Source organism: Balaenoptera physalus (genome assembly GCF_965194825.1).
Source record: "Balaenoptera physalus genome assembly, chromosome: 15".
Taxonomy (NCBI): domain Eukaryota; kingdom Metazoa; phylum Chordata; class Mammalia; order Artiodactyla; family Balaenopteridae; genus Balaenoptera; species Balaenoptera physalus.
Window position 1 is genome coordinate 85,161,553 of NC_138894.1, and position 24,280 is coordinate 85,185,832.

Genomic DNA, 24,280 nt, shown 5'->3' on the forward strand with positions numbered 1-24,280 from the left:
GTAGTGAGGCCCAGCAGCCCAGGCAGCAGAATAGGGTAACGGCATCACACACTTTTGGTAAAACAGAAGCACACACAGAGTGAGTCCATTTCTGCTTGTCATGGCCTCAAATCTCAACCACAGAGAAGCTCAAGTAGCTTCACACCTTGCACCTGACCTTAGAAGAGAGGCTGATGACAGAAAGGAGCCTCCCAAAATGTACCCTCTGGACAGAGGCTGCCAGCTTTCCCCAGTATCTGGTCTTCTCTCCTTCCAGGATGACTGACTTTGTAGCTGGGCATACGGCCATCCAAAATTAAGGCTACTTTCCCAGTGTCCCTTGCGCCTAAGCGTTGCCGTGAGACTAAGCTCTGGATATGGCTGAGGTGATATATGCAACTTCTGGGTCTTGCCCTTGACGGGAAGGGTATACTCCCCCATCTCTTCTCTTCTCCTTCCACTAGCTGCAATGCGACGCTGTGGGGAGCCATCTGGGGTCCTGTGAATCAGAGCAACACCCTAGGAAGGTGCACCAGGAAAGGAGAGGACTGAGTCCCTGAAGGCTTGCAGAGCAGAGCTGCCAGGCCAGCTTGGACTTCCCACGAGAGAAAAATAATCCTCAGTCGTGCTGAAACCAGGTGAGTCTCTGTCATACTCAGTTGAACTTTTATCCTAACAAAGGCACCCATATAAACAAATATATTTACACGAAATAACAGGCATCTTCTTCAATATCTTTGAAATCTTAAAAGGAAATGGTGAGACTGATTCTTAGGGAAATAATCTTCTTTGTTTTTATATATTATATGAATTCTCTATCAACTGGAATCCTCAGTTACCCAGAGCATTCTTCATCAGTCAGGACTCTTAAGATTTTTTCCATTTAGGTGGCTGATCTAGGTGTCTAACGCTACCCCCTGCCAAATGTCCCCACCATGTCCTATGTCCTCATCCTGAACTCTTTTCATCCCTTGACTCCAGGACATCCCTTAACTCTTCCCAGTTGGTCTTGTCTTATGTAATCTCTCCCAAAGCCAGGCAGATCCTCATCCAGTGAGTTACCCTGGCAACCCAGCTGTGTCATCTTGAAAGATGTCTCCAAGCACCAGCTTCTGAGTCTGCAAGAGATTTTACTGGGGCCAAGCTGTGAAACCACAATGTATTAGCTTTAACACAGTGTCATCACCTATCGTGCTCTTGGTAGACATGTCACATTTTTTAAAAGAACATAGAAAAAAATAAGTCCTACCTTGACTATGCAGTGAGATTTACTTAGAAAGCAGACACAGCCATCTATTTTCAGAGACCATCTACGTCTTTTATGGTATCCCTCGCACGTCTTCTAAAAGAAAATCCTTCCACTTCTCACAGTTTTGTTTTGTTTTGTTTTTGACAATCTCACTACAAACTCAAACGTAAGCAGCCTAATTTTCAAGTCATCACATAGCTTTTTTCATATTAGACATCTCGAGTTTTACATTTTAGCCTTTCATTTCATCTTTGGGAAAAATAGTATTTAAGGAAGTTCATGACGACTCTCTTGCTGGAAAGTGCCTCACATATTCATAAGAAGATTAGCCACTTGACTCGGAGAATGGGGACGGTATGTTATCTCGTTACATGATGTTGCATCCTGTTTAGTTAAACATACTATATCAAAATGGTTCATTATGAATCTCTGTGGGTTTATTATTCTGGATAACACACTAGGAAATGTTTCATTCCTTTCATTTATTCTTTAAAATGAATTTCAGTGAATCTATAAGACAGAGTCCTTTATTCATTTATTAACTTGTTCTGTTAACCAATTAGTTTTTGTTACTGGCTGCTGGGGATACAGAGATGAATAAGACACAGTCCCTGCCCCTGAGGGTAGTTGGGCAGGAAAACTGCTATGATGCCATGTGACATGTGGTACAGGGACATTCACATCTAGCAAAGATCTGGTGACAGCTCCATTTGGCTTCTAGAATCTTGGCATTGGAAGAGAACTTAAGAGGTCATATGGTTCTCTCCATCATTTTTCAAAGGTAGAAACTGAGGCTGTGCCTACCTCTTCTACCTCTTACCTTCTATCTCTGGTCCCTTCATCTTCTCTACTCAGCCATATTGAACTCCTTTCTTCTGTCCATGAAACATGGAGTTTGCTCCCATATCTGTCTTTTAAAATTCATTTTATCCATTTATTTTATTTCATTTTATTTATTCATTCATTTTTATCCACACCGTATTTTATTCATTTCTATATCTTCAGAACAAAGTAGGAAGTGGAGCTAAAAATGTTTCATGTGGTCTCACAAATGTTCTGAGAAGGAGGTAAAGCAGGGATTACTTGCCTCTTCAATAAATTGGGACTTCTCCCAAGTGGTCCAATGGTTAAGACTAAGCACTCCCACTGCAGGGGGCGTGGCCTTGATCCCTGGTCCGGGAACTAAGATCCCATGTGCCTCATGCATGTCCAAAAAAATTAAAAAATGAAATAAAATAAAACAGTATAATATAAAAATAAATAATTAAATAAATAGATTGAGACCCTATGACTCGGAGAGGTTTGTAACTGGCCCAGAATCACACAACTTATTAGCAGCAGAGCCCTGACCAGGACCAGGGCCTCCTGGCTCTCAGCTCCATTCTCCTTTGTATTAAGTATGATGCTCTCTTCTGCAAGGAACAGAAGACCAACCAAAGATGGCCCAAACCACAGAGGGTTAATTATTCCATACAACGCAGGGTCCAGATACTGTTTTAGGATTTAGTCAACAGCTCAGGGATACCACCGAGGGCTCAGGTTCTTTCTATCTTTCCATTCTGCCACGTTCGGCTTGGAATCAGTATCTTCCTTCGCCTCTGACAGTTAGCTATAGCAATTCCAGGGATCACATGCAGACACTATACAAACACCAGCATGCTAGTCTTTCTACAAGTGAAGAAATCCTTTTCCTCAGCTTTCAGCAGAGGTTTTCTCAGATCCCTTTTGACCAGGATTGGGTGACATGTCCACATCCCAGATACAAGATGGACCTAGATTTTTGGCCTCTGCAGTGGGAGGTAGGCCATGGCCAGAGAGGAAAGGGTAAGAAGAGGACCATGGCCACTGGGTATATAGCCAACAACATCTGGCACCTCATTTCTTCCAGCCACCCCTCTGTGTCTTCTCTGGTCAGTGGCAGGCAGTAGGCGGCACAGTCCCATAATTTGTAGTCATTAAGTCGGCTTGAGAAGGAAGCTGTAATTCCTCGTGGCGGGTGGGCTTCTCCACCCTCATATACACAGTCAGCCCTCCCTGGTTTTCCACCGACCCAACTCCGACACTGCTGAAAAGGAACTCTCGCACCGGAAATGCAGGCACCGTCAGACTCTCTGCCATGCTGGCCTTCACAAGTACCCTGGCCTTTCCCTTGTCTGATGAGGAAACTCAGACTCGGAGACTGAAGAACTTGCCTCCGTCCAACAGGCCCCTGGACTCCTTGTTCCTTCCACCTGTCTTCACTCCGCCTAGAAGTCATCTGGAACCACACCAGCTGTTTATCTGAATGTTTTCAATTAAAGACCATAGGAAGGTAAACTATACAAACTACCCTTCTTAGTAGGGATCAGGTCTCCTGAGATTTCCATCAGGGATCCATCTACCTAGTAAAGAGCACCGGCAATGGAGCCCAACAGCCTGGGTGTGAGTGTCATGTGACCCTGGGAGAGCTATTACCCATTTTGTGCCTCAGTTTCCTCATTTGTAAAATGGGGGGAATAATAATGTCTACGTCATACACCCTTGTGAGGATCAAATGAGTTAATATACACAAAATGCTGTGTTTGGAACAGTACCTGACACTCGATAAGCATTCAGTTAATGTTGGCTATTGTCATCTGTCCGTTGTTCATCTACGCATCTAGTCACACTTTGATTTTTTTCTAGAAAGGACGTAAGTGTCTGGTTTCTACTGTATTTTTTGTTGTAATGACAACGTGCCCCTTCTCTGCTCACCTCCAGGGTGTGACAGTCCCCTGGAGCAGACAGCAAATGTGTGGATTGCACAGGGACAACAGAAACCGTCCCTGCCACCTACCTCAGTATCTCGTGTTAGTATGCTTTGTCTCAAATGGGATCCCCCTCTTCCAGTTCAGCCCTCAGAGGGGCTGGACACACGCCAAACGCCCCACCTGGGTGCCTGGCCCAGGGGACCGCATGCTCTTCTCCCAGAGCTCTACTCTGGAGTCAGTGTAACGCCTTCGAGGCTGTTACTGTCTGCAGCAGTGAAGCACAGGGAGGGGGAGAATTTCCTGTCTGCTGGCTTCCCTCCCCAACCACTGGGAGAATTCCCGCTGGCACCCGCGCCCGGGGACAATCTCTTCTCTTCCTCCTTCTCCCCTCTTTCTCCACAGGGGCAGGATGCCTTGCCAGCCGGCAGGGCGTGCTGGGGAAGACTGGTTCACACGATGGAAGCCGAGACAGCCCTCCCCCCAAGGGAGGGACAGTGTCCTGGGGCGAATGGTGACTTGAGGCTGCAGAGAGGCGAAGAGACCCAGAAGGATCTCTCTGGCACGCGGAGACCAGCTTCCTCACCCTTGCACTCTTTTCATCAGTCCCTGGGGCCCCAGTAATAATGAAAGTGACCTTGAGTATTAATTGAGCACCTTCAGTGGAAGCACTTGTAAGGTAGATATGAAGAATTATCTAACAGCGGCAGAAGCTGAAGATAAGGGAAGTGGAGGACCTCGTTCAAGAACTCACAGCTCTTAGGGGCAGACCCTGGGTTCAAACTGCGGAGTCAGCTCCAGGGCTGTTCCTTCCACAAAAGCAGCTGCCTTTTCAGCTCTTACTTAACACATGTTCTAAGCTGCTCTCTGTGTCTCTGATAGAGGGAGGGATCCAAGCCCCAAATGATAATATATATAACTTCAGCTCACATCTTTATGCCCTTTAGTAAAAAATACATACACGGGGCTTCCCTGGTGGCGCAGTGGTTAAGAATCCGCCTGCCAATGCAGGGGACACGAGTTCAGTCGCTGGCCCGGGAAGATCCCACATGCTGCAGAGCAACCAAGCCCGTGCGCCACAAGTACTGGGGCTGCGCTCTAGAGCCCGCGAGCCACAACTGCTGAGGCCCGCACGCCTGGAGCCCGTGCTCCGCAGCAAGAGAAGCCACGACAGTGAGAAGCCCACGCATCGCAAGGAAGAGTAGCCCCCGCTCGCCGCAACTAGAGAAAGCCTGCGCGCAGCAACGAAGACCCAACGCAGCCAAAAATAAAAAACAAACAAATAAATAAATACATTTATTTTAAAAAATACACAAAAACACAGGACCACATCCATCTTGCACTTTTCCCTGAACACGCTCTGAACTGCCCTGATAAAACAACCCATTTGTTTTTCATTTCAAGTCAGAACACATTAAGTTTCCTTCTTTACTTCAGAGAGAAGGGATTTCATCTACAGAAGATGTGGCCGTGGGCTGTGACGGCACAGATGCTGCCTGTAACCGCCAGACCCAGCTGGTCGTCCTGGGTCACCCGGTGTCATTGTTTTCACCCCAAAAGTTTTGACTAATCCACTTCTTTGTCAGCGACTGGAGGGCTCAGAGCAGGCAGCTCTGGCTGGGAACTGGGTCAGGACGACAGGACAGGACTAGTCTTGTGGGCTGGGGTCAGCCTCTACTGCTAAAGCGGGGAGGCAGAGAGGCTGCCCGGGCAGAAAGACTACGGGAAGGAAAATTCCAAGTCCCCCTGAGCATTCCAGGAGGTGCCAACCATTCCAAGACCAGGGCCTTGCCCACCTACTGCTGACCACCAGCTCTGTGGAGGCGAAACGTTTTTACCCTCTTTGTCTAAGTCTTTCCTGGGGCCTCAGCCCCCAGCTCCTGTGCTGTCCCTGTTCCCCCTGCCCAGGAAGCCTCGCCAGCCCCTCCCTGGCCTTTTCTCTTCCTTCCCCTCCCCTGAGCTCTCAAAGCTCTGATGGACCCATAACCTCACTTAGCTCTTGGGTTGTCACTGCAATTATCTGCTTGGAAGGCTGCAGCTTCCCACACGGCCTGGGACTTCCATGGGTGTCCTACCTGCTTCTCCCCTCAGGGTTTAGTGCAGCACAGACAAGGTACAGTCGGTAAATACTTGATGAATAACTCAGTCAACTTTGATGTAAGTCATTCGTTCAAGGGCACATTGAGAGCTCCTGCAGCTTCACCCACTGAGTCACGGGGACCATTTATGAGGGAAATGAAAAATAATTCTTCCTTCCTAGTACCGTCATTATGCTGTTTTAAGAGGAAGACAATACCAGGTCACCAGAATTTCCATGGTCATCGAACAAATCCCAGCAGGAAGCCATCTCTTTGCCTTGTCTACAACATTCTGGACTTCAGAGCTTTTCTGGCAGTCTGGGCCCTCTGTGACTGGGGCCCACTCACATCTCCAACCTCACTTTTCCCCTGATACCTCTTTGGCGATCCAGACATTTTAGCCAACACAGTGACTTGCTATTTCCCGCACCTTCCCCTGCCTCCCTGCCCTGTACCCTTGCTTAGCTTGTCCCTCCTCTTAGGACTGTCATCCTTGCAGCTGCAAATCCGACCTATATTTCAAGGCATCGTGAAATCTTCAGTGAAGATATTTATATAGAAACTCGTTACGTTAGAATATTTACGCGAGTCTTGGGACAGATAGCACTTTCTCTATGACCTTTTAGCTATCTACATGGATTCTACTAGGCTGCAAGCTCTTTAAAGGAGTGGGGGGGTCTGGCTCAAACTCTGCATCCTCCATAGCTCTTGGCTACAGACTTGTTATAGATACTGCTCGGTAGTGTTTGTTGAAGGTGGGTGGCTGCTAGAAGCTACTATGGATGATTATCTATGAAAGGATTCCCCTAAGACAGCTAAGGAGGCCCTTGGGCATCTCGTAGATGGATTTAGGCCTATTTTGCGGCTGACCACCCCTCCCCCCCCAATCTCTCCACTGTGATGACAGGAGTACCTTGCATCTGCGAGGGGAGAAGCTGTCTTAGAGCCCAGCGCAGGACACAATTCACAGCAACATCAGCACTGCCACAAGGAGGGGACACTAAGCTCCATAACAGCCTCGGAGAGAAACAGATGAGGGTCCAAGAACCATTCCAAGTGGAGACACCGGAGTGCATAATCAATAAGACAGAGAGCTTTCTTCCGGCAGGTGCTAAATAGGCCACAGGAGGGGAGGAAATGATTTCCACCAAGGTGGGTCAATGATACCTGATCCAAGCCCTATCACCCTTTCAAAGGGTCAGAAAAATCCAATAATGTAAAACAGCTTTACATTAAGAGATCCAGATATGATTTTTTTATCCTCCAGTCCAACCCTGTATTTCCAATTAGAAATGTATTGTCCTTTAAAAATTAGCTGAAGAGAAGAGCTAACTGGAGAGCAGGTCCTTCTGGCTTTAAAACCTCATAATCTGGCTGGAGTTGAGACACATCCTTTTGGATGTTAATTGGAGCCATTAGGAAACAGGTTCTCAGACAGCCCTCCCCACTCCAGGGCGTCTGTTTCCTCTTTTGTAAAATGGGGGCTGGGTGGACTGAGAGACTTCTAAAGTGCTCTTTCTAACCTTATCCTGAGGACACAGAAGTTGAGGTATCCTCTAAGAGCATTCCTTTGGATGGCATGGCTGCAATGACCACTGATATCTCTCTAACTGACACCTGCCCTATCATGGGAAAGCAAAATCCCAAGGTGTGGAAGCCATTCAAAATAATTTCACACCCGTTGAGACAGGAGAAGGTTATCACTTCCACCCCTCTGGGATAAATGCTCTCTCTAACGCAAGACATGCGGGTAGTAGCTAGCTATTCCCTGAGACAATCTCGCTGTAATAAAATGTCTTTGGAGCCTCACATGGGACACTGTTTTCCCAGAACTGTAATTTTATTGTCATCTCTTCCTTGAGATTTCAGACCCCAGCTCTTGTTTTCCACATTAATTCGATTTGAAGTGCAGCCTAGATCATGTTGGCAAACATTCCAAATGGAAATGAATTCCCAGGTTCTCACTAAAAATTGCAATGTCTTCACCAGCCCAATCTGGATAACATTTTGTGTCTTATGTAATGTCTATTTCCCAGAGGAATTAAAATGCTTCTGTATATAGCTCTGCCCAACAAATTTTTAATAAGGCATACTCCTAATTACCTCTTATGAACAAGCAGAATCTGAATCCCTGAAAACCGATCACCCAAAAATCTTTTCTTGCGCCAAGAGTATTATTTTCAAAATTGACTTGAATCAGATGTTGAGAAGCGATAATAGTCACCTCTGTCACATTTTCTTTGGATAAAATATTTGATAGGGGAGCCAGCACTTGATGCCACAGCCAAGAGACTGGGCTGTTTGGCATCTGGAAGACTTTCCATGCCCAGGTGCCTAAGATCAAGCATGATGAAGCAGGGCTCAGAATATTCTCCCCACCTGACAGATGAGGAATCTGAGGGTCAGAGTGGTTTGTTGATTTATTTAACAACCTTTAAGCATAAGACTTTCCCAAGTTCACACGACCAGTGTATGGTAGAGCCAGGTACACATCCAGCCTTCTGATTAAACCACATCACATTTAAGTGTATTCTGGCAAAACACTAATAGCAGTGTAGGCTCTGGGGAATGAAGAAGGGCTCTACCTAGACAGGAGGCGAGAAAAGCTTGCAGAATTGTGTTGCGAAACTATAATGTCCTTGTTAACAGAGGTGAGGGGGAGTGGGGAACCAAAGTCTTAGGAACTCAGAGGAGAAAGAGATTCTTCTGGCTTTGAGAGTCGGGAGATCAAAGAAGGCTCTTCCAGGGAGAAGCTTTTAAGTTGGTCCTAGAAGGATGGCTGAAATGGAGCAACAAGAGAGCTTTTGATGCATCTGCTTCACAGCAAAGTAGATCAGAGAAGCTCCCAGATGCCTGTTCCTGCATGTGACCCAGAGGCCACAGGAAGCACAGCAGGAGGGAAGAATGCTGCTCGCAAGGTGGGCCAAGTGTTCAACTGCTGGCCCCTCTGCAGCCCTGGTCAAGTCTCCTGACTTCCCAACCCATACAGCTTGGAGTAAGGAAATGCTACCTCCAAAGTCTGGTTCCTTGGCCATGGTGAGAATCAAGTGAGCTAACGCTCACTCAGATTAAAGCACTTTTAGAATGATCACAAAGGAAGGGGCGAAAGGGAGGGAGAGAGAAGAGAAGGAGAAATGAGACAGGAGACCTGTGGCAGGAGCCCCGGGGGTATGAGCTTTATCTTCAACAGGTGGTTTTCCAGATTATCTCAGCAGGTCTGCCAAGAGGTTTTGGTTGGTTGGTTTGTTTGTTTTGTTTTGTTTCATTGTACTTTTGTTTCAACCTAATATGCTCAATCTGGTGGGTCTCCTGCCAACACTATGCAGAGGAGCTCTCAAACACAATAGCTGTGTTTTATTCTAGCTTTTGTGATTCCGGTCAGTGAGATTTTTGAGCTTCCAGACAGACTGACAGCTCATGTCCAAATCACCCTTCCTTTGAGAGTCAGAGTCAATGTCACCTTCCCCACCAGCCCTCCCTGGGCCTCCATGTCCTTCCCTGTCTTTCATGGTACTGATCACAATGGTCCCTGTATTATAGATATGTGTGTGTGTGTGTGTGTGTGTGTGTGTGTGTGTGTGTGTGTGGTATATACCATACACTTGACCTATAGACTTCTTGCTGGCACCAGACCATAGTCACCTGAGGGCAGGGATCTGTGACGGTCTCTGTAGACCCAGGGTCTTCACAGCATCTGGCACATAGGTGCTTAGGAGAATGAATGGCAAGCAGGGGTGCATTTCATCCCCTTGGGGCTTTCCCATTTGCATTTTCATGGGGCTCTGGACAAAATACAGCTTAATTAATGGGCCTGGAATGAATCAGGAAAACATCTCACAACAAACTGAGAACAAATTTCACAAAGTGCAGTCCAGAAACTTGTTCTTTTTCTGCCTGTAAAGTTTATTTGAAAGTCTAGTTTAGAAGGGAAATTTTCTCCATTTGTCTTACTGTCAGTTGAGACCCAATAACTCTACGGTCACAGAAATTAGAATGTTAGGCCTGCCAATGATTACAAGTTATCTTTAGTGATTCTTAACATTTTGGGAGCTTGCAAAGAACCATTTATATACCTGAGGAAAGTTATCCCAAGAGAGTGTAGATACAAAATTATACATATAATTTCAGTGTGTACAGAACTCCGGAAGCCTATCCCAGGATACTACCAGGTCAAGCTCTAGGCCAGTGTTTCTCAAAAATGTCATTCATGGATTTTCTCCATTAGAACTATCTTTGAGGTCTTATTAAGAATGCAGACATTGGGGCTCTGTCCTAGGCCTAGTAGAACAGCAGCCCTGAGGAAGGGGCCCAGCAACCTGCTGACTGAGCAGTCTGCCCAAGTGATTTTGATACCCACTCAAGTTTGAGAGCCATCGATAGGGATTGATTTTTTTTCATTTGCACAGATGATGAATCTGAGAATCAGAAGGAAAAAGTCCCTTGTCCAAGTTACGCAGTAAACAGGGCAAAACTAGACGCACATGTTTTATTTCCTAATTCTACAAAACAAAGATTACATGCCTAAAAGCCTACATTTATTGTGTTTTCATATAACTTTCAGGAAGTATGCCTTTTCCTCCTAATAGTAGGTTTTTAAACATAAGAACACAATTTGAGAGTAAAATTATAAAGCCATATAGAGAATTAGGTAATAATACTTCATTAACTAGAAAATCTTTCTTGTTTTATTAAAATGTCTTTAATCATCAAATGTTTTGGGCTTCCCTGGTGGTGCAGTGGTTGAGAATCTGTCTGCCAATGCAGGGGACACGGGTTCGAGCCCTGGTCTGGGAAGATCCCACATGCCGTGGAGCAACTGGGCCCGTGAGCCACAACTACTGAGCCTGCGCATCTGGAGCCTGTGCTCCGCAACAAGAGAGGCCGCGATAGTGAGAGGCCCGCGCACAGTGATGAAGAGTGGCCCCCACTTGCCACAACTAGAGAAAGCCCTCGCACAGAAACGAAGACCCAACACAGCCATAAATAAATAAACAAATATATATTTTTTTTAAAATCATCAAATGTTTAGGTGCTCCTGATTCTGTGGTATAATTTATTTTTATTTTGTTTTAATCCACGTCTCTGGGTAGTTGTAGCAATAGAATTTTGGTGACTAGATTTATATTTCCTATGTTTTAGGCCTAGAAAATTTCTCATTGAATGGAATTCCAATTACATTTTGTTGTGAAAATAAACATGGTTTTGTGACGTGAAAAGCATTATACAAAAAAATGAGATGATATTCCAGCTCTATCAGACTCTGAGCTTACCGAGGGCAAAACTCAAGACAGCGTCTGTCTTACAGAAAGCACAAAGGAAATGGGTCTTGAATGACTAAATGAATGAATAAACCCACTCTTTGAAGGATAAGCTGCAAGGGCATTTTCTAATAACCAAATTACAGAAGCTCTTCAGGAAACGACCACTTGGACGGACATGCGGAATGACTCAGCAGGAACTCTTTTGTTGTACGCAAATAAGTTTTACTAAAATTCAAACTGTTGGATTAGGGATGATCAAATGGCACTCGAGGGCCCTCCCACCTGCCTCAGGTACACCTTCCAGTTGCCTAACACCTAACACTCTTGAGAAGAAAATTTGGTACAGTGGTTTTTGCTTGGTGGAAAAGCAGTGGCTCAGGAGAATTGGGCTAGACCCCAGAAGAACAATCTTTGGCCATTTAATTACCTCTTTCTGAAGAGGTAGAATTTATGTCTTTCTCCACCTGCAAAATGATACGTTGTAGAGATTGAGCGGGTGGAGACACATGAGAGACAGGTCGCCAAGTGGTTGGTGGGACCGAAAAAAGAAGGTCTGGAATGCCACGCTTCGCCTGTCTGGTAGCAGGGAGCTGGGAGAGGCCTTTGTGCTGGAGAGGACACAGAGCTCAGTGTCTAAGAATCTACGGAGGAAATGGTGTTGGTATAGCCTCGTGGTGGGTCCTGTTACCCTGGAAAGCATGGTAGACACACTATTTGATTCAGGCACATTCTACTGAACCTCTGTAGAGCCTCACTTCCTCTTCTGTAGACCATTCTATGCTGCCATTGCCTTTGGCATGTGAAATAAAAGCTGTTTTCTACCTTGGTTCTCTGAGAGTAAATGAGCAGATCAACAATCATGATGGCAAAAACGTCTTGTCATAGGTTGTAAGTCATTTTTACTTCCCTTCTTTCCTTTAGGATACCACCACTGAGGTGACAGCACAGGGCTTATTATTTCCATCACTTAGATAAGGAAATAGATTCAGAGAGGCAGAGATCTGGCAAACGTTAACACAGCTAGGACTGAATCTCAGGGCTGTCAGACTGTAAATCCCATGATCTTTTTAAACTAACTTCCTCTTCAACTCAACCTGAACCCAGCCAATGATCCTGAGGAAAACAATCCCGAAAGTCGAACTCCAAACAAATATCAAAATGCGTTCAGCGCTTTGCAGGACTCTGCCCGGTTTGTTACTTGGTTTCTTTGGCTTTGATGTCACAGAGACTAAACGAAGCAGGTATGGCATCAGCCTTCCAAGGAAGAGGACCTGGGATAGGGACACTTCCTCCCTCATGCAGCTGCTTGCTGTTCCACAGGGTTGGTTTTCTTTTAAGATTAAATTTAAAAATTCTCTGAAAATACAGTTCAAATTGCAAACTCTCAATCTTAATTTGTGATCTCAACTTGGCAATCCTTATAATTATTGAAAACAGGAAATTCTCAAGGGGGAAAAAAATCAGGTACTTGATTCTTGGTGACAAAATGCAAAATCTGTCTCCCCAACCTCTCAGCAGCAGTACTGTGGTTGGGCTGATGAAACATCTGAAGTAACATGGACACCTCTGTGTGTGCCAGGAGTGTTAGAACATTCCTGACAGAAGGCGTGCTTATACCAGATACAGAGGGCTCTGGGTTTGCCCATGAGAAGTTTGTAACAGAGAAGGAACGAGTACTGTTTTTAGTTTGTCAAGGCTGCCATAACAAAGTACCACGGACTGTGTGGTTTATATAATAAAAGGTCTGAAGGGTAGAAGTCCAAGATCAAGGTGTTGGTAAGATTGGTTTCTTCCAGGCTTCTCTCTGATTTGTAGACGACCATCATTTCCCTGTGTCTTCAGATGGCCTTTCTTCTGTACATGTCTGTGTCCAAATTGCCTCTTCTTATAGGACACCTGTCATACTGGATTAGGGCCCACACTGATGACCTCATTTCAACTTAATTACCTCTTTAAAGGCCCTCTCTCCAAATACAGTCAGATTCTGACATACTGGAGATGAAAATTTCAACACACGAATTTGGGGGGGCATGGGCACCTTTCACAGGTACCAAGTTTGTCAAAGGTAAAAGCTATCTACTCAGAGATGTTTTATCTTCTAAAAGGCTAGGAGAAAAGTCTTCCTTTCATCACTGCATTAATTAATTTCTTACTTTAATATCCCATTTTGAAATAACCTCTATTTTCCACTCGTGCCCCACCCACAAGCATTTATATCATTCTGCCTTGTGTTGTGGTTAACTGTCTCTCCAATTAGCCTGTGAGATCCTGGAGCGCAGGCAGGACTGTCCTTTAGTCACTTCTATATGCCTCCCCCACAGGGCTTCCTGAGAAGGAGATACACAGCCAGCATTCGATACAATTCACTCACCAAACACTGATGCTTGTTCTGTGGCAGGCCCTGTGTTAGCCACTGGGTCGTATGTTGATTGAAGTGAGGTGACTATTCTCTACATGACTAAAGAATGAAACCTGTGAAACCGTGCCCCATAGGGTTAACAGAAATCCTTGACTTATGGAACAGCAGATAAGGAAACAGCTTGTTAAAAACTCCTCTGCTTGTAACCTGCCTTTACTGATTAAGCTTGCTTTAGTTATTTTTTTCCCTTCTTTAATTGCATACCCTCCAAGCTTCACGTAGCTAGGTAATATATCACAAGACTTCTTTACCACCCTTATAGATAATGCCTTTGACGTATGGGTCACTAGACTAACAGGCACTTAAGCTGTTTTCCAGAAACGTGGAGTCAACTCCCGTCTAGTCAAGCTGACAAAAGCTGGCTGGGACCACTGAGCCTAAAACTGGGCCTGCACAGTTGTCTGATGAATGACCTTTTGATGTCAGAGGGCCAAAAACTCTACCCTCAGACCATGCTAAGAGCCTCCATTTCTGCACACGCATCCCATGAAGAAGCATGTAACCCAATTCTCCTGCTCAGAACGCCGATTACCTCACCTTTTCCCCACCTCCAATCACCTTTCCCCACGCCTAAGACCACCCTGCTTCTTTATCCCATAAATATCTCAAGCCTTTTGCCTGCAGGGAGGTGGACCTGAGACTTCTCCTGTCTCCTTGCTTGGTTGCCTTGTGAATAAACTCTCTGCTACAGACCTCAGCATCTCAGCGTACGGCTTGCTGCGTGTTGGGCAAATGAGCCTGGTTCGGTAACACCTGTAACAAACCAGGAAGGTCCATGCCCAGACCTGTGTTTTTCAAATCCCACTCCAGCAGCTGTAGGGTGGAGGGGCTTGGAGGGAGGCTGATGAGGGGCTGCCAGGGGAATCCAGTCGAGAGGCAGGGCCGTGTGCTGCAGCGCAAGTCAGCATACCCATCTTTAATGTCTGTCCTGAACTTCGCTCGTTTTGCGGCACTGGGCAAATTACCTCATTTTTCTGAACCTTAGTTTTAGACAGTTTTACACGTAGACTTAATGGAATTCCTTTATATTCTGGATACAAAGGCTTCTGAATTTGAGGGTTTGTGGCCCCTGGCCTTGCAGGGGGGCCTCTCCCGTTATCCTGTCACCCCAGACCCTCATCAGAACTGATTCCACAAAATGAGGTGACTCTCCCGGAGCCTAAAAGGGATCAGGTCAGTGACAGTAGATGTGCCAGGCTGACCACACAAGCAGGAGGGCAGAGGCCACCAGTGGCTTTGGTCACTCAGCTGGATTCCAGGATGTCTCAATGTCCACACTGAGATAGAAGGAATTACTGAAAAGTGCCTATTCACCAAGACAAAGACTGTTCTTGCTGAACATTTGTACTTTTAAGCTGCATTAAAAGAACATTTTTCTTCTCAGCCCTTCTCCTGGGCCTTATTACATAAGCCACATCTTTCTCTGTTATTCTCCCTTCTAACCTATCAGATCTGTCTTTCTTTCTTTCTTTTTTTTTTCCTGTGGATGTGGCATATTTCCTCTGCGATTCTCTTTTGTATTTTGTCCTTGGACAACTCTGGAAGGAGAGGAGGACTTTGCCTACTTTCTAACTATTTGATACAAGAGCACAGGCTGAGTTTAAATATGGCTGTTAAGAGGCTGCCAAGAATCTAAACTTCATCCACAAAGTTATATATCCCCTTCCTGGAAAAAAAAATCCACTCTGGGGTGGAGTTGGGGAGGTAGGAGTAGGGGTTGATGTTGGTACATATACATCAGTTGTACCATAAAACACTGAGGGATGTTTGATGTTTACACACCCCCCTCCCTTATCTTGAGGTGGATTTTATTTTCAGTGCTGAGTACTTCCAGCATGTAAATAAAATTCCTTTCCTGCATTTGAACTATTTCTTCAAAGGCAAAACCACTCTCACTTTGAACAAATAGTGAGAAACATGGCACACAGAGCTCTCTTAAACACAGAGTGACAGCTTGCATGGCTTTTACTGATATGAAAGTGGCTTTGACAAATCTCATTTGTCTGTACTTTCCTTGGGGCTGAGGGAAGACAGTTCTGAGGCACAGGCTAACTTCTGGGTGATAAACTGGTAGAAGATGTGACTTTGAAAACTACGGTGAGTTGTATAAAAAATCTAGGAAAATGCATACCATCCCACTTCTCGGCAAAAGCAATTTATGTCAATTGAAGGGTAAATGCATTTCCCAGTGCTTCCATGTAAAAGATCTCTACATACCAAAAACTAATTACTCAGATATTCTTAGAAGTGTCACAGTAATCTTATGACATACACACATACCACTTTTTGTGTACGTTTCTACACACATTTAAAAAGACAGTTACAGATACCTTGAGCCTCAGGTGGTCAGCAGTGGATTAATGATAATCATGGATTCTTGACATTTCATTAGTGGTCCATGCAGGATTAGCGAGTTTTTATCAATGCAATAACCACCTGCAAACCGAGCACCCAAAGCCATAGCTAAGACTTTGACACAATCCATCCATCTAGCTAACCATGTGGCTAAACTTCCATCTCATCCCTTGCCTCTTATGCACTGGGTGTAACCATAGTAACTGCTGGGTGGGTGATGCAGTTTGAATCCTGTGTTCCTCACTCTCTTGCTTTCTTTTTCATGTGATTTATTGCTTTTATTTGTAGTTCTATAAAACATATTTTTATCTTATCTGTGTTTAATTTAAAGTACTTTGAGACTTACTTTTTGCACTTAATGTTTCAGTGTTGCTGCAGTTCAACTGTTTTGACTGCCACGTGAGTATAGCACAGTTTATTCTCCGCTCTCCCTTTGATGGGCGTTTGGGTTGTTTCCCAGGTTTGCTATTGTGAGCAGTGCAGCTATGAGCATTCTTATACATGTCCCTTCTTGTACACATGCAAGGATGGAATTGCTGGAGCAAAGGCTCTATGAGATGTTCAACTTCAAGAGAGAATGACAATGTTTAGTATTTTATAAAATCATCCCATGCACATATATGCAACTGGATGGTTCACACTGCTCTAATTGATGCTTGCTGCACTTGAATGATAAGAGCACTATTATCTATTTGGTATTTTAGTCAGAAAAAGTTAAAAGAGAGACAATGCGTTTTTTCCACAAGCCTCACATTATCGAAGTATAAACAAAATGGAATGTCTTAGATCATGCCAAATCTAGAACAAATACAAATGATAAACTCAGACAAACCAAAGCACTACCACTGCAGTACAAATTATACCTTACACGGAACAGTTTTATCTAATGTCCAGGGGAATGTTAACTTCTAAACAGTACAAAATCCTGGCAAAAGTCCATATTTTAGACCTTGATAAAATGATAGAAGACCATCCTGGTAGACTTTGATGTATATTAGAACTCCCTACTTTCTTCTAAATGCAAAGCTGTGGAGATCTGTATATTTTTCTTACCTGCAAATAAGGGGACCTTTCTGGGTACAAAAGCCCTCCCACATACTTTCTCGCTAACTGAGAGAGGTACAGATACCTTTAACAAGCCAAACAATGGTGCAATTAGGCGCTTGTCAATAATCATCAGCAAATGCTATTATCTGAGATTTTTACTATGCTTTACCAGATGCTATCATCCTCTGAACTGCTTGGTGTTTTGATTGAACAATTACTCTTCTTGTTCAGAAATTGCTTGACTTAGGTCTGGAACAAAACACATCCCTCTGCATTTTTAAAAATGACCATTTTTCTTTTTGGGTGGAAAACCACCAGGGTTGAAACCAATTGGCTACTTCAAGTTATAATTGCATGTGAAGCTCCATGTGATGAAGACAGTGTTTTCTGGCCTGAAGATTAAAAAAAAGTTGAAAAACAACTTACCTTCACGTAGAGCTGCTGAAATTCCTCGAGATTCAGTCTCCCGCTTGGACAGTCCTTGAGAAACCCTTTGTACCACTGCTTGAGCTCATGTTCATTGAACTCTGTGCTCTTCACCAGGTCCTCCATCACTTCCGGGGCCAGTTTGCTATTCTGTTTCCCCATTCTGCCTGATGAAAAGCAGATTAATGCAATTAGTGCTGTGGCTGTGATCATTTCAAGCTTGATTAAGAGCCAAGCTAGAGTTCTGAGCAGTGCCTTGGCTGGAAGTCCCTCCAGTGTGTCTGATCAAAGTCTCCCCAAGTCTGTTTCCTTCTATTTGATATTCTAGAAAAGAGATGACCAAAAAAGACTTCTCAAAAGGCTGCAGAGTTCATCCTCCTCCATCATGTGTCATCTTTTACACGGCGCTGACTCCCACATGGAAAGCCAACATCCCTTTTTATGCTATTCATGTAAAGTATATGGAAAATGTTTGTATTCTCATTTTACGAATTATGATTCATTAGCACTTACTGCACAGGTGCCTAGTTCTACGTGTAGTTTGCAGGGATATTAAGTGGGATTCTTGACAAGAACAGTAAGAAGGATTTATAGCCAAACGATCAAAAAGTGGCTTTGGAAATCTGATCAGCAATGGTGGGGAATGTGTTGTTCTAGTTCCAAAGTTTCTGCTGTTGTTTTCTTTTTCAAATGGCAACAGTTCATTTTTTACTAGTCTCATTAATTCTCTATCTCTCTTCTCATCTTCAGAAACTTCCTACAACATTGCCTTCAGTGTTGACAACTTCTGGGTGGCTTTTTTTTAAAGACTGGTTAGTGAATTTCAGTTGACATAATTCCATTCTATTTTTATTACTGCTAGTAAGTCAAAATAATAGTGCATAAAATAAAATATAAAATACATTGATTATATGCCAGGTTGTGTGGCCAACATCACAGTCAAGTGTAGGTGGACAGAGCATAGGTTTAGAGTTATCCCTGATTTGGCCATTTACCTTATGTGTTGCTTACGGCAATATTAATTAACTGCTTTAGCTTCAATTTCTTTCTCAATAAAGCACACATAAAAAAGACTCTTTCAGATTTACTGTGATGGCTAATTAAGAAATACGTAGGTAAACAAAGACCAAAACACATTCCAAAATTAAAACAGTTGTATTAGTGCAGGAAAATTAAAGATGATTTTTAAAAATTTCCCTTTAATGTTGTTGCTTTGTAACAAAAAAGAATTAAAACAAAACAAATTAACCACAGAGTGATTAAAAAAGTCAAGTTAGACTTGAAAATCTGGGGGATCACCAGAACAAGGCAAGTATCACAAGATCTTTAAAGTCCTGTTAGAGGAGAGAGTTAGGTTTTGGAGAATTTACCCAAGTGGACCTAGTCCTTCAGTGTGCTTGAGACAAATTCTCCACTAGGCTCTCAGCAGGTCTATACTTGCAATAGCCCAGAAGGGGTAATCTTACCACATATCCTGTTGTTATTATTTTTTTACCTTCTTCTAAAACAGATTCCACACCCATTGTCAGTAACCTGCCCTAACACTTAACAATTCTTTCAAAATAATGAAACCAAACCACTATTGCTGCTTTCAGGGGAAGCTTCCTCTTCGGAAGCACACAGCATGGTGAAAAGATGCTGTTTAGATGGCCATTTGCTTCCAAACTCTTCTGTTTGATGAAAGGACCTGAGGATCAGCAACTATGCCCTTTCTCATGGAGTTTCTCTACATATTTTTGCCCTTAATTTCAAGTTTCAAGTCTCTTATTAAAAGCCATCTCTTAATTATAAGTTACTGTGGGATTCCACAGCCAGATATGGAAATCAAGTGGGTACTCAGGTGTCAGGTTTAATTAATCTGGGTAAGAAAACGGTAATTCATGGTTATCTTGATAATCAAAAGATGTATTACCAACCTTTCAGTACTTCTCTTTGCTCTTTTCAGTAGAGAATTACAAATTTTCATTAATTGAACTAGAATCTCACCTAATAATAATAGCTACTGAACCCTGAGAGTGGCTGCAGGGTAGGCACTAGGATGGACACTTCACAAACTTGACCTCTAACCCTGTGACAACTCAGCAAAACAATTAGGGCAGCTCTCTTATACAAAATCATACAACTAACGAGTGGCAGAGCTAGAATTTGAACGTGGATCTGCAAGACTCTAGTGCACAATTACCGAGAGACAGGTGGTTGGAAGGCATTTCAGGAGAAGGAACGGGAAGAGCAAAAGCAGGAAGGTTTGAGAGGCTGAATCAGTGTTTTTTGGCGCTGAAAGAGGGATGAGAGAGAGATCGCTTTGCCAAGCTCTTGTTTGGAAAAGCCTGTTAGATTTACCAAAACCACAAGCTCAGAAGTGAGTTTGTATGAATGATGGGAAAAGGGGTTAAGGGTTATTAAAAACCACCTCCCCCAAGGGCCTTTAGAAGGTCAACGTGTCAGCTTCTCTCTGAAGCAAGGGAGCTTGGATTCTCTACGGATCATTGCGATGCCTTAAAGTGTTCAGTTGACCCGGGAGAGGATGGTCTCTTACACACAAGGGGAACATTGTCAGCACCATGAATCACAGTTTTGGGGACTCAAATGCATAACTTCATGCATCTTGGTTACAGGTCATGGTCAGCACCATCACTCAGGTGTGCCTGGAAATGAGTGAATCATGTACAAAATCAAGTTCTGACCTGGCTCAGAGTGGCACTGCCACCGCCCTCATCAGGTTTTGCCTGGATTAATAATCGTCACTGGGCTCTCTACTCCAACCTGCCTCCTGCATGGCTGCTTGAATGAATTTCTGAAATGCAAACCTCAGCATCTGATCTTCTCCCAAAAACGCTCAACAGTTCACCGTTGTCTACAGGATGTAGTCCCAGCTTGCTAGCATGGCACGGTCTTGCCGACTCATAGCCTCGTTTTCTGCCAACCTGTCTTTTCACTTCATATGCCAGTAATAATCAACTGTTACAGGTCCCAGGGCTTGCATGCTTCCACACATTCATGCTTTGCATGCGCTGTTTCTTTTCCTGGAATGTCATCCCCTTTTATCTGCTCAGCACACTTCTTCTCCTTCTTTAAGTAGTCTCAGCTCATGTGCCACCTCCTCTGTGAAATCTCTGCAGACTTTCCAAGGCTGACTTAGGTATCCTTTGTCCTCGGCCTCTCCCTTCCCTTATAAAAGCTTCCATGATCATTATCGAGTTCTCTACTGGATTGTTAGTTGCTTGAGAGGACTGCTTTTATTTATCTTTGCACCCTGGTACCTCATACTAGATGATCAACAAATATTTTTTGAGGAAATGAATGAAGGGGACGTAAGCCACTATGAAGGACCTTGTCACTGGTCTTCATCAGTCCTATTATGGGATTTGGTATGTTTCTTTCTGGGAAAATCAGCCTCATAATAATCTATATATGAGGAGAGTCAATGCAATCATAAGTATAAAGTACAGACAGCAGATGGGAGGAATGTTTCATTTAACTGTATAGAAAATAGCCTGACCTTCTAGAGATTGTTTCCTTGTCTGTCTTCATCATTAAATTCTAAATAGCCTGAAGTCAGGGCCTGTGCCTTTGTCTCAGCATCCTCAGTACTTGGCATAAAGGTGATTCTTAGTTATGTCTGATAAATGAATTGATGCACTCCCCGTATTGGGGCTGCAGTGACATGGGCCAAGTAGTTTCTTTCATTATGAGTCTGGGATGAAAGAAAGGGTAAAATGACAGTAAAGCTTAACATGTTCCCCAAAAGATTCCATGACAGAATGGGGAGGATTTATCACCACTCTATTTCTAGTTAAATCTGTGATCTTGGGCAAGATCCTTCCCTTCCCTGTTGCTCAGTTTCCCCAACTGAAAAATGAGTTGGACAAGATGACCTTTAAGGTCCTTGTGACCCCACCACTCATTGATTGGCAGCATAAGTTTTCTAAGTATGAAAATATGAGTCACAGACTTCAAACTGGCTTGTCTCAAAAGAGTCGGTGCATGTTGGCTCTGTGCATTCTTTACCTGAAAACTGGTGGTACTTGAGCATTTGTTACCTAAGGGAGGGGACAGATACCAGAGTGTATTATTTTTAAGCTAGGGTTCCAGGCTGTAAGATAAAAGCCAGCCCAGCCCCAAATCAAATAATTTCTCATGCTTTGAGTTGTCATAGAGACTCAGTGCTAGGCACAAAATGGGACTGGTAGAAGGGCTCTGATGGGCCAGAGAAGACCACCAGGAACAGGCCCATGGGCGCGGCACCAAATCGCAAATGATAACCAGAGAAGACCACATTTTTATACACTACAGTTCACAAAAGGCTTTTGAGTAACAATATTTACCCGTCTAACAATGCTGTAAGAAATAGATAATTATCATCTCTTTTATTGATGAGGAGTTTGAAGCTCAGAAACACTACATGATTTGCCCTAGCTCAACTAGCTAGTAAAAAGCTTAGTACGGAGAGAACAAGGTGTCTCAAACTTCATTGGTTTCCTGATAAAGGCTCTTTTCTCTTGCCTGGATTCTTCAACCACCTCTTAACTGGTCTTCCTGCCTTGGGTTTGGCCACTTCTCATCCATTTCCTACCCTGTCTTGATAACAGGATTCCAGAGCAGAAGAGGCAAAACATGTTAAGAATGCTCTAAGGAGAGAACTGGGAAACTTCCTGGAAGGGAGAAAAGACCCGCCAGAAGGTCCGAGAGGCTCCCATGAGCATCTTTCCTCCACAGACCCTTTTGGCCTTAAAGAGGATTCAAATAAAATATATATGTGGTGTGTGTGTGTGTGTGTGTGTGTGTGTGTGTGTGTGTGTGTGTGTGTGTGTGTTGCCCTGAGCCTGTCCTTTGCCTACTCTGATACCTAAGCCCAGCTTCTCGGGACACACCAAGGCTTGCTGCGTGCGATGAGGCACACAGAACAGCACACCTGGCTTCTCCTAGGTAATTGGACCATCAGCCTGGCTGAATCTTGGTGAGATTCATGTAAAGACTGGGGGGCTGAGATGGAGTGGCACCACCACACATGCAGACACACAGCAGGATGAGCACATTGATGGGGAAACAGTCCCGGAAATAGGGCTCAGAGCAGAGGATGAAAGAGCTTTAGGGGCTCAGGTGGGAGGCCTATGGAACACACAACAGTGCCAAGTATGGAAGGAGTCTTGAATGGAGTTCTTCTGGTTCTAGTGTCAAGTTACCTGGGCCAGCCTTGAATACATCAGGTCTTCTCTCTGGGCTCCGGGATTCTCAGCTGAACATGAGAATAACTGGAAGAGCCTGGCTTTGCTCGTGCTTAGACTTCTGCCTGGACCCCCCTTTCTTTTCCTTACCACTGGCCCAAATCTTACTCTTTCTGCAAGGCTCAGTTCCAATGCTGTCTTCTCTGTGACACGTTTCTACAAATTCTCACTAATCTCCTCTCCTCCTGTCCTTAAAGGCATGGATTTGTACCAATAATGGTTGATGGTCTGGTTAACTGAGGCAGATAGAAACTCTCTGGGCAACTCAGTTCAGTGGACATTTATAGGCATCGTCTATGAGAAAGGCCCTGTGCTGGGCACGGTGGGGTGTAAAGAGAAGACATGGTTCCAGCCTTGAAGGGCTCAGAACTGGATGCAGGAGACATTCACCTCTTGGAATATGGGGCCTGGAGAGATGAATGCCAAGCGCTAGGGAGCACAAGGGACAGAGAGACAAATTCCCACCCCCATCAGGCAACTTCAACTGTGGCTGGTCCCCAGGTGAAAACTCTTAAGCAGTTGTGTCCCAAACTTGCCTAAGTGCAAGAATCATCCTTGATTATTTTGTTAAAGATACAGCTTCATGAGACCCTCCCTTAGAGGGAAGTCTGTACATTTAACAAGCAGCTCAGGTGAATATGGTTCTCAGTCAACTTGGGAATCACTGATGAAAAACATGAATAAAAATCAAGGTAGATGGTCTAACAAGGAAACACCCAAAGCAGCACAAACATAACCCAAGTTTTCTCTGATTCCTCACTCCTTCTATCTGGCATCCTCGACATGGTTTCAAGATCCTGTACTGGGGTCTAGCATTAAGATTTTAAAAGTCACACAACTAGGGAAGACCAAAGCTTGTAAAGATCTGACTCTGGGTTCTTCTGTTTTAAGCCCCTTGGTTTCAGTTGGAGAGTTTGAGGTCTTCCAATATCGCACAGGCAACTGATGGCACAGCCAGGATGAGAACCCCAGTCTCCTGACCTAACTGGGCAGTCCCATCCTCCCACCCTCACACTGTGCTGTCTCCAGGCCAAACACACATAGCCCGTAAGCCAGGAGGCATGTTTACCTCTGTGCCAGAATGCTGAAACAATCCCCATCACCAACCCTCTTGGATCCCTTAAACAAATGACATTAGGTTGCTAGTTTCCAGAGACTGTTAAAACAACCCTGAAAATTAAGCCTCAAAGTTTCCCAGCACATTGTGTGGGGTTTTCTTTTCTAATAAAGGCAAATATCTGGCCCTCTGGCCCTTTCTGCTCTTCTCTCCTTCATCCTCCTAAAGCCGAGGGCTCACAAGTCCCCAGCAGCGCTTCCCAGGGGGCAGGGAGAGTGTCGATCACAGGCTGGCCTTTCATGCCGCCTCTGGGGACTAGAACAGCTTCAGAAAAGGGGAGACGGGCTTTCTCGTGGCATTCTCTGATGACTTTCCCTCAAACTGGGAACCTCCTGGGATGACAGTGGAGCTCCTACCCCACAAGCATAAAACAGGCAGGGGGCACAGACTACATCCTT

The 24,280-nt window shown here is 44.4% G+C and overlaps 1 protein-coding gene across 1 annotated transcript in view; it reads right to left on the reverse strand.

Moving 5' to 3' along the window:
• VSNL1 (visinin like 1) overlaps positions 1 to 24,280 on the reverse strand; it is a 100,626-nt gene that overhangs the window by 43,705 nt on the left and 32,641 nt on the right. The window contains exon 2 of the mRNA XM_082426455.1: positions 17,541 to 17,707. Within this exon, the coding sequence (XP_082282581.1) occupies positions 17,541 to 17,702 (162 nt within the window). The 5' untranslated portion in view covers positions 17,703 to 17,707. The remainder of the gene's footprint in view (positions 1 to 17,540; positions 17,708 to 24,280) is intronic.